The 10,260-nt window shown below is 42.7% G+C and overlaps 1 protein-coding gene across 1 annotated transcript; it reads right to left on the reverse strand.

Annotated features, from left to right (window-relative positions):
- Positions 1-769: 769 nt before the first annotated feature.
- Positions 770-5,765, reverse strand: scxb (scleraxis bHLH transcription factor b). Its single transcript, XM_027000045.2, has 2 exons — positions 4,939-5,765; positions 770-2,647 (listed from the first exon to the last, which is right to left on the reverse strand). The coding sequence occupies exons 1-2, from the start codon at positions 5,500-5,502 to the stop codon at positions 2,609-2,611; spliced, it is 603 nt and encodes a 200-aa protein (XP_026855846.2). The 5' UTR covers positions 5,503-5,765; the 3' UTR covers positions 770-2,608.
- Between the last annotated feature and the right edge of the window lie 4,495 nt (positions 5,766-10,260).

A 10,260-nucleotide genomic window follows, 5' to 3' on the forward strand; every position in this document is an offset into this window, starting at 1 on the left:
GCATTGTAACATTATGGTGCCGTTAGGATAAGATGTAAAACCACTTTGTGCCAGGTAGAAGCATTCATTACTCTTTACGGAGACTGTATAAAAAGAGGGACAGAAGACTACCTTGTACCTGCGCTCAGGCTGTGGTAGAAACATTGACCCAAACAGGGTCCTGCTGCAGAGCCTGTCAGGCGGAATGAACTGAATATGGGTATCATACAATGTGTTAAAGCATCCTTTAAATGGATTTTTTCAAGTTATGCCACTGCCCATAAAACTCACAGAGTTCTAGCGATTCCAGAATCACTATGATAGGAATGCTGTGAGGACATTTGTTCTGCTTCCAGTTTCACAGCGCAGGTGCACTTAGATTGTTTAACTCATGTATTGAGTCATTCTGTCTGGGCTGAGTTTATGTATACTTCACGCATTTGTATTCTGCTCAAGGACTCTAGTGTGATCTTATTTTACTTTTGCTTTTGGTTGGCAAAACCTGCATATTTGGAGCATACATATTTTATTTTTTACATACAAATATTTCATATACTGAAAATATGCAATGTACTCTTTAGATTTTGAAAATATATGTACAAGATTTGAATATATTCTAATATCGTACTTTATTTAAAAAAAAGTCCCAAGAAGCCAATACCAGGCAGCCCTGCAACAGTGATATTAATATTAGTACCATGTAAAAAAACACACACAAACAGATTTTGCTAGGTTTTATTATTATTATTTTTAATGAATTAAAGGGATTTATTTATTTATAACTCTTGCGCTACGTCGGGAAAAAAAGGGTTTGGTGTTGACATTAAAATTATACATCTTCAGGGATTCTGTCACAGGAACCAGGAGTTCAACCACTCATAAATTACAGCTTTATGTCATCGCAGAGTCAGTTGGTGCTGTATCTCATTTGATTGATGTCTTTCAGAAACCACAAATAATGAGACTTTCTGCCCTTCATTGGCCTCCAGCGTCTGCCCCCGCAAGTGTCAATCGCTGCAACCGACAGGCTACGGTGCAACGTGAACAATAACACCCCTACAACGAGCTCCCATTGAACCTGGGCAGCCAGTATCCCTCCACCTGCCCCAGTGGGGGTCTCGGGCAGGCCATGTCACTGCCGTGGGAGAGGATCGGCCCATGTTGTTGTTGGATAAAGGGTTCAGACAGAAAAGGAAGAACGGAGCTCAATGATGTGAGGACACTAGACGTGTTACAGTTCACAAAGTCTCCACTGGACCAGATATGGCCAACCTGAAGCAGATGGGTCTGATGAGTTGTGCGGAGCCCTGCCGTATGTTCTATGCAAAGCTAGCCTTGCCTTTCAAAAACATCCTGCAGTATAATGTCACACCAGTGACAGGGATAATCTAGCAACTAGTTCAAGAATGTGTTCCTGTATCGTATTTGTTGGACTAGACAAGAAAAAAAAAAAAAAAAAACAACTGGTGAGGTACAATGGTTCTGTAGTTACTGTCTAATTACTGTCCAAACCTTGCCAAACGCTTGAAAGCAGGTAGCAGATTTTGAAGGGTGAAGGACCAGGAGTTAAAAGCTAGCTGTGATCTCAAGCTTGAATTTGCATCATACATAAGACAATAAGAAAGATCTGTATGAAGAATTAAAGTGGGTGGATATTAGAGGGAATTGCTCTACTTGAAGGGAGAATGCACATATGCATTGCTTCTCTTGCTATTGCTCACTGTGTGTGTGTGTGTGTGTGTGTGTGTGTGTGTGTGTGTGTGTGTGTGTGTGTGTGTGTGTGTGTGCGTGTGTGTGTGTTTGTGTGTGTGTGTAATAGAACCCAAAGGTAAAGTAGAGGACAGTATGTGATAGACAGTCTGCTAGAACATTACCTGCAGATCTCATCCGATGCTATGTGTGAACTAAACCTGTTTCCCTCGCTCTCTCTCTCTCTTTCTGTGTGTGTGTGTCTCTCTCTCTCTCTCTCTCTCTCTTTCTCTCTCTCTCTCTCTCTCTCTCTCTCTCTCTCTTATTTCATTTACAACTTCAGAAAATTACCACCAACGGTACTAATAGAACCAAACATATCAAGCTGGAGCACTGAACTGCTGCATGAGTAAATATTATTATTTACTTGATATCATCCAAATTTGCGCAGTGTTTCATACTCACATTGCAAAACAAACCAAATCAGTGAAGGGCTAATGTTCATGTATCCAATATATGTCCTTCCACTCCTGCATATGGAGCTTGAGCAGGTCACCACTGAAGTGGTTCACCTTAATGCAACTGATGACTGATTGCTTCCTCGTGATGACCCATTTTCAACATCAGGAGTTGTCTTCCTACCTCTGGGCAGTCCTGTGTAGTCCATCGTCTTCTTGTTGGTGGAACTGGAGTCTTAACGTGTGGTGTGTCTCACAAACCCTACCGCTGCCAGTGTGAGGCCCTCAAAGCTCTTCCACATGGCAAAATGAAGGCCAGTAGCTGCCTATGTCCACAGTGATGCAAACCCTCCAGAGGTGCGCAGTTACCGGGTAAAGAAGCCTTTATGTAGGATGTTGCTAAGTAAAACAGCTTACTTGCAACACATTACAGAACAGTTGTAAGTTGCAGATCCCATCTCTCTGCTGCACGTTCTCTCGCATTAACTTCTTATGGCTGCTTTTCTTTCTCTGTCTTTGTTCTGAAACAGGAAAGCCAGAGCAACAAGAAAATTATACATCGCCAGTGTCTTAAACTACACCACCACCACCATCAACAGCAACAGCTATAACAGCAACAACAACACAAAACGTAAATTCAACATCTTCAACTACAAGCTTGTTGGATTGCAGGTTATATTTTACACAGTAAAGCTTTAGTCGTTTCAGCTAAGCATAGCTGGATTTACTGTACGAAATTTTCAATACAAACAAAGATCCAACATCAATTCAAATGAGCGTTGAACGCCGAACTGTATAACTAATAGGGATCGATCTGAGAGTGGAGGCCCGTAGGGAGCCAGATCTCCTTGAGGTGGAGGGTGTTTGACCCTGAGCTGAGGGGGCAGCATTCCTCAAGGCTTCCACTCGCCGGTGAGCTGTGAGAGCCAGCTGGCACGCGTTCGTCATATTCACACTGCCAGGTCACCCGAGGTCAGTGACTTCAGCATGCTTAGACCACAGTGGGTTTAGATTTGTCTGGCTGCATGACTGTGTGCTACATGATATTGTTTGCATTGTTTCATACATAGAAATGGTCTTAGCATTTCACACTGCTTTGCTGACTTGGGTGATGCTTTGGTTTCAGATCACAGTTTTCAGCTGAGAACAAAAACATTATTAGCATTGTGTTTTATGGGCGCCTCCGTGAAATACTGCAATATCTATTGTCATTTGTCCAGCCACTTTCCTGAGGTACTAGTCATGCGTTAGAGCAGAATTATGGATTAGTGAAATGTTTGTATTACTAAATATCTTAAAACTGGAGAAAAAACAAATACTGTATGACCGAGACTAAGGAATTGCATAGTTCTTGAATGAAGTTATTGTACTAATGAATGAATGTTTTGATACTGAGGAGTAGTTTTTGTGTGTGTCAGTGACAGAGAGAGAGAAAAGGGGAGTGAAGTGTTCAACATCATCAAATAAAACAAACCTCAGTGTTTAATGCATAATATTAAAAGAATAAACGCATTGTTCTTGGCAATAAAGCTAATTAAATCTAACCATTAATTATTATAACCCTCATTCTTTGATCGGTGTTCAAGCATTGCTTTAGTAAAACAATAAGAAAGTACTTAATTTATGCCTGTACTATATTTTCAGTACAGCCTGCCTTCAGTATTTTCAAATCCACTACATTATGCAACCTATGAGCTTTACTCGGGTAATCAAGAGGCTCTGAGTCATAGTTCACAGAGAACAGATGATTATTTAGGAGCACCTCCCAGTATTCACTGATCTTAGATCAGCACCCTCAGTGGGAGAGTGATTCACTCGAGCCCAGATGTTTCCAGAGCACAACAGACACGTGGGACTCTGTTATTTGTCTACACCCTGCTGGTTGCTGATGTCACTTCACACGTTCTTGTCTTATTTCTGACTTTCAGCGGCTGTCGGACAGGTTTGTTGTGGCAGTCAGGAAATGTTGTTTACGAAGGTTTCTGAGGACAAATAAGTACTGTATGCTTTGTACAGCGTGCGCCTCACTGCCCAGTCTCAGGCACTAAATTAGTTGTGTTTATACTGGAGACATAAAGGATGATATAAATCTCAGTAGAAGCAGCTATCCATAAATATATACTGTGAAATGTTAATTGCCAATTGCTAACGTGTGGCTGAGGTTGGAAGGGGAAGGTGGAAGTTAAGATTTCTGCGCCATCTTTCAAGCACGGCGCTGATGGCTGAAAATAATGTCATTTTTCCATAACTGAGTATGTGTTCTGAAACCTCAACAGGGTGTTTACAAGAGGATTTAGTTGAAAGAGTGAGACGTAAAGAAACGTTGATCAGTTGTTTGATGAAACGAACAAATTTTATGAATTCTTAAACGTAACTCCAAATCATATACCATCTAGATGTCACAAGCACAAGTCAATTAGCGTCATATGCTCTTTTTCTTTTTCATAAAGTTTCAGCAAAATGATTTCACTTATAAATGGGTGTTGTGCTGAAATCCTAACTGCACTTGCATTCTCTGTGGGGTTTTTAAATCTTTTCTGACGATTGTCTCTGTCAGCTCAGAGTTATCTCTAGATGCTAGCCTAGTCGTACTAACACAAAAATAAGCTTTCCAGGGAGATATCAAGCAAAACACTTTTGTAAGTCGCTCCGGATAAAAGCGTCTGCCAAACACCATGTAAATATAATGGCAAATGCAAGGTGAATGGAATCCAGCCCCCAAACGCATTTTACATCTACTAAAATGTGCTCTGTATGATATCGACTTATCTCACTGTTCACAAAGCAAAAAAAGCTACAGTCTTCTACTCACCAGTCGTCTCTGGTTGCTGAGGCAGAAGGTGCAGATCTGTCTGGGCTGGGAGTTCTCTGAGTCCAGGCTCAGGGCAGGGGGCTTGTGAGAGTTATGGAGGTGGCCATCCAGGGCTCCGGGGCTCCGATGGCAGGGCTGCGCATCTCCACACGCCTCCCCCACTAACAACACGTTCTCCAGGTGCGAGATGTAACTGGAGGCCAGCCGCAGCGTTTCAATCTTTGACAGCTTGCGGTCGACGGGCTCGGTGGGTATAAGCGTCCGCAGGGCGGTGAAGGCCACGTTGACGCTGTTGGTGCGGTCCCGTTCGCGGGCGTTGGCTGCGTTGCGCTGCCGGACCTCGGAGACCGGCGGGCAGAGAGGCGGGGATGCGGGCGACAGCCGGCAGCCGTATTTACGTTTGCGCGGGTGCGATCTGACCGCACCACAGCCGGCGGCGGACACGCGGACAGATCTGTCCTCAGACCCTGAGCTTTCGCTGCCATTCTCGTCGTCCTCCGAGAGTATGCTGATGTTGGAGTAGAGTGAATGAGCAGGAGACGCGCGAACCATTGCGAAGGACATCCTCACCTGCTCGGTCTCCTGCTCCCAGCTTCTCTCCACCTTCTCTCCGCTGAACCTCTCTCTGAGCCACAGAGACAAACCCTGGGTCCTTATCTCTACCCACTGTAGCGCAGAGGCAACCTCCTACCCCTTAATCCTCTTCTGTAACCAGCAGCCTTTGGTCTGTTTTTGCAGGTAGCATGCGAATACACGGACAAACCGAGGTCCCTCGCTCACGCACAGAACGACAGCCACGGTTCCACTGCCTGTGGAGATCCAGCAGTTTCTCAAACCAGACCGGTGATGGTAGACTCAGCCACTCAGCCACTCAGCCATTCACGATGATTCATTCATTATAATCTGACATTCCGGTGTCTTCTGCGCGCTGCACTTTGAAGTAGCCTGGTGTCAGGCTGCAGCCGGGGTGACTGGTAAGTGAATGAGTAGAGAGAGTGTGTCCCACTAGCTTGCATCCCCTCAACAGTTCCACGTGTTATTTTGGTTGAGTGTTTCCTTATGCTTTGGCTTTATAGTGTGCATGTGTGTGTGTGTGTGTGTGTGTGTGTGTGAGTGTGTGAGTGAGTGTGTGTGTGAGTGAGTGGGAGGAGTAGCTGGGGACTGCTCCCCCTCTTCCACTGTAAATGCAAAATGCAGGGAGCTGGTGAAAGAGTGATGGGGAGAACGAGAAAGCAGAGGAGCTCTCATTCGCTCTTGTTTTTAACGTTTGATTTTTAAAAACGTCCTCTTATATTGATGTAGTGAGAAACGAAACTCAGTGAACACTGGTGAGAATAACTTCTGTTCTTCTGTAGCCTTTCACCCTTAACTGATTACCAGTTTCTGTAATTTATATTTTATTTGAAAAACTTTTTATTCTATCCTATTATTCCATTTTTTATTACTGCAAGATAAAGCACTGTTTTTCTCATTAATAACCAAACGTCTTTCTCACAAAAAAAACAAATACTATCAACCACTCTTGTGTCTTCCAGTCCCAAACCCAACCAGTGCTAGTTAACTAATTTCATGATATCATTAATAGCTCCTATAGCCTATATGCAGGTAGGGCTACATTAGGGGAAACTATTAAACCAACCAGACAGTTGTTGAGTGTGAATGTCACACGTAATAATATTATATTTTAATATCTAAGTCCTGCATCATTTTTAAAAATATTGCCAATATCAACACTTGGACACAGACGCTGGCCAGATGCAACGCAAGCTCTGATTAGCAAGGAAGTGCTTCAGGGCAGTGGAAGGTTCCATAAGGTGGAGAGTCGAGCTCTGTGAGTTCAAACTGACACACACTGTCCACATTGGCTCCGGTTTCACCGTCTGACGTAGTGCTGAAATGATCACTGGAGGCAATGATGAGTCATAAACAGAGAAAAGGTTTGAAGCTGGCCATTGAAAAACATTTGTTGAAAAGTAACAGCAACAAAGTTACCAATAAGAACTGGAGTATCTTTAGCTCTGTTTATATATTCTGTATAGTTCTGTATATATTTGCATTACTATGTTACCACACTAAAAAGACGTATTAATTTAGTCTTCATATATAACATATTGAAAAGTTTAAACTGATTTCACCATTTAACTGTTATCACCTACCATCAGCAATTTGTCACTCCAAAGTGGTTTGTAACAGTGTTATCTGGTAGAAAAATGTTTCTCGGTGTGACAAAGGATATTTAATATCTCTGCATGATGCTGTTAGCAGCAGAGCAGTGCTATCAGCATCTGATTGCTATTATTCTTGCCTCTCGATCTCCCTCCTTCCTTTCAGTGTTAAAATCTCATCCACTCGCCGAGCGGCCCCCTCCTGCTCTCATCTCAGAGCTGCTGAACTCTTTTTGGCATGGGTCAGGGTGCTGTCAAACTTCGGAACTAATCCTCCACGCAGCACCGCAGACAGCCCGACTGGCTCGTTACGGAGTCTGCCGGACGGGTGGATGGCCGGAGTGCTGAGGGACAGGACTGTCTAGCCTGGGCTGGGGACATGCCAAGCCCACAAGCACCCACTCCAGACATGACCCAGGCTCTGCAGCTGGTCCATTTAAAAACCAGAGGGCTGCATTTGAGAGAGACTAGGGCTTGACAGAGCATGAATCTGTAGCATAGTTCCTATAGCAAATATGCCTGTAGGGCTTAGTGGTCTAATTAGTTGTGAAATGCTATACCTCATCGGATGGAGCAAAGCAGCGGAAAGGAGATCAAATAAGGCCAGCTTTTTTAGTAAAATTGGTGGGGTTGATTTGGCAACCCGAACCTGACCGCTCTTGGGCCTGCTAGTAATTGCCTATCTGTGTCCTAGCTTTTGACTTCCAGTCTCACTATTTCAAGAGCACAAATGAAGTCAGTCCTCTATGAAATTCCATGCTGTAATCGTCCCGTTACTCAGAAGCCAAAGAATTCAGACAGTAAGCAGGTCAGTGGGCCTGAGAGATGGAAAAAGTGAACCGTTTGGAACCTTCTGGAATCCAGTGCCCATCAGGGCCTCTCTGACAATTCTCACAGTTTCATATTTAGCTGTTTATCTCTTTCAAATGCCTTGATTTTGATACTGGCTGAACTGTAAAACAGGTTGCTTCAACAAAAACAGACTACCGACTGCATGCTATTTTAGAAAAACATCCAGCTTCTGAGTTTATGGACCCCTCTGGAATCATGGGATGGGATATAAATCAATGAAATCATCACTCCAGTTTTAGAAGTAGAATAAGGTGCATGCTTAAGGGTGCTGTATTTTCCTTTTAATTAGAGACAGGTTAGACCTCAACATCATTAGGAGTCAAATATCCATTTTCTCACACAAACCTTAATGCTACCCATACCACACACGCACAAAAAAAAAACACCCCCATCATGTCTGACCCTGTGAGCCCCTTCGCATTGCTCAGTCTCCATACCCAGTGCTAGGTGTGTTCTGCACTTGGAGGGGGTCTGAGTCAGGACCTTACCTTTGAAGTGCACCTTGTAAAGGAGGCAGCTGGTGTGGTCAGCCCCAGTGGGGCCCTTCAGTCTACCCTTATAAAGTCCACCCCAGCCCCTCTTTACTGGAGCTCTGGGGCCAGCCTGCTGCCATGCTAACAATGCTTCTCTACTAATCTAGCAGCTCTTAAAATTCAAAGCATCCTCTTCTTTATCCATTCTTATGAGAACACCTCATATTCCGGCACCAGGTGCCGTGGTCACACCAGATCCATGTCCACGTCTCTGCTGGTAGAAATTCCAATAATTGAAATAGACTGTAGTTTTGTACAATTCATGAATTCAGTCCATCTAGCTCAAGTCTATATGAAAGCCTATTTGACATACATGAACATTATTTATTTTATTGAGAATGCAAACTAAATATCAAATCTTTTCACTATGGCAACTAATCAGTAGTGTTTGTTTGAAACATTTGATCAGTGCATTCAGTTTATCATCATCATCATCATCATCATCATCATCATCATCACCATCAAAAAAAAAACAAAAAACCCCCCAAAAAACCATACATTGTGTTTCCTCAGATCACAAGTCTCTGAAATCAATATGATGATGGAACAGCAGCACTTGGTAAACAATGACATATTTATTGGCACATTTTCCCTTCAGGGGTATTGCTAGGCTGACAGGACATTTCAAATGTACGGTGTTTGTTTATATTAATGGTTATTAACAGACTTGGCTGGTTCCCTTTTGACTAAAGCTGAGCGGGGGAGAGCAGGAGGTCACATTCAGCCTCGTGGTTTGGAATATATTACGTAGAACCGAGTGCCGTAAAATACCCACTTCGTGATGAGTAATGCATTGTGATTCATTTGAAGCTCTGAGAAGCTAATGAGTTTGCATTGGTTTGATGCCGCAAGTTGGCTTTATGTATATTTGTCTTTTACGTATAAAATTTTTTTTTCAAAGAATCATAATAAAAGGTTTTTAAAAGAATCTTAATAAAAGAGTTTTTTAAAAGAAACAGATGTTGTATTGATCCTTCAGAGCAGAGTGTGTTCAGACTTGCGCAGAGCTCACACTATAGCTTACTTCAGTTAAATATTCTATCATAAAAGCCATAGCTCAGTTATAATCACAATTTGTAACTCTTTTTGATTGTCCTGTACAGAATGGGACCTAAAATGGAGACTTGTGGCTCTACCTCTCAGCATGGGACAGAATCCAATTCTGTTTCATCTTCTTAAACTCTGTAGCCCGACGCTTGTGGTCATTTGTAATGTAAGCAGTAGCTAACTGGCTGCTTATATCATCCCTGCAGTGAGACCTATGATCTCATTCTTTTGGCTGTAAGACCCTGTTAGTGCAGATTAGGGCCCAAAAATCAGTCATCCATTTTGGGTGTGAGTGAGTGCATGCAGATGAAGTTTTAGAACAAATATTTGCTGGCACCTCTCACCACCCAGTTACGTAGTGCATGGAGTCAAATGGCTGCTGAATATAATGTGCAGTTGTGTCTGGTCCCTCTGTAGCTTTGGCTTCATGGTTAGTTTTCTTTATAGTTTTTGGCAACCATGGCTGCCAGATCAGGAAATAATATGAAAATCCTTAGAGCCAGCTATAAAATGTTCAAATGGTTTACAAAAAGCTTGAAGTGAATTTGAATTTTGGGATTAATATCAATTGTCAAGGCAATATGTGAATATGAGAAGTGGTCACTCCATTATAAAATATAATTAAAACATTTTTAAAGAGTGTTCATGCAATTAAAATACACAAAAAAGTGTGTGTGTGTGTGTGTGTGTGTGTGTGTGTGTGTGTGTGTGTGTGTGTGCATGCA

The sequence above is a fragment of the Electrophorus electricus genome, chromosome 10 (assembly GCF_013358815.1).
Source record: "Electrophorus electricus isolate fEleEle1 chromosome 10, fEleEle1.pri, whole genome shotgun sequence".
Lineage (NCBI taxonomy): Eukaryota > Metazoa > Chordata > Actinopteri > Gymnotiformes > Gymnotidae > Electrophorus > Electrophorus electricus.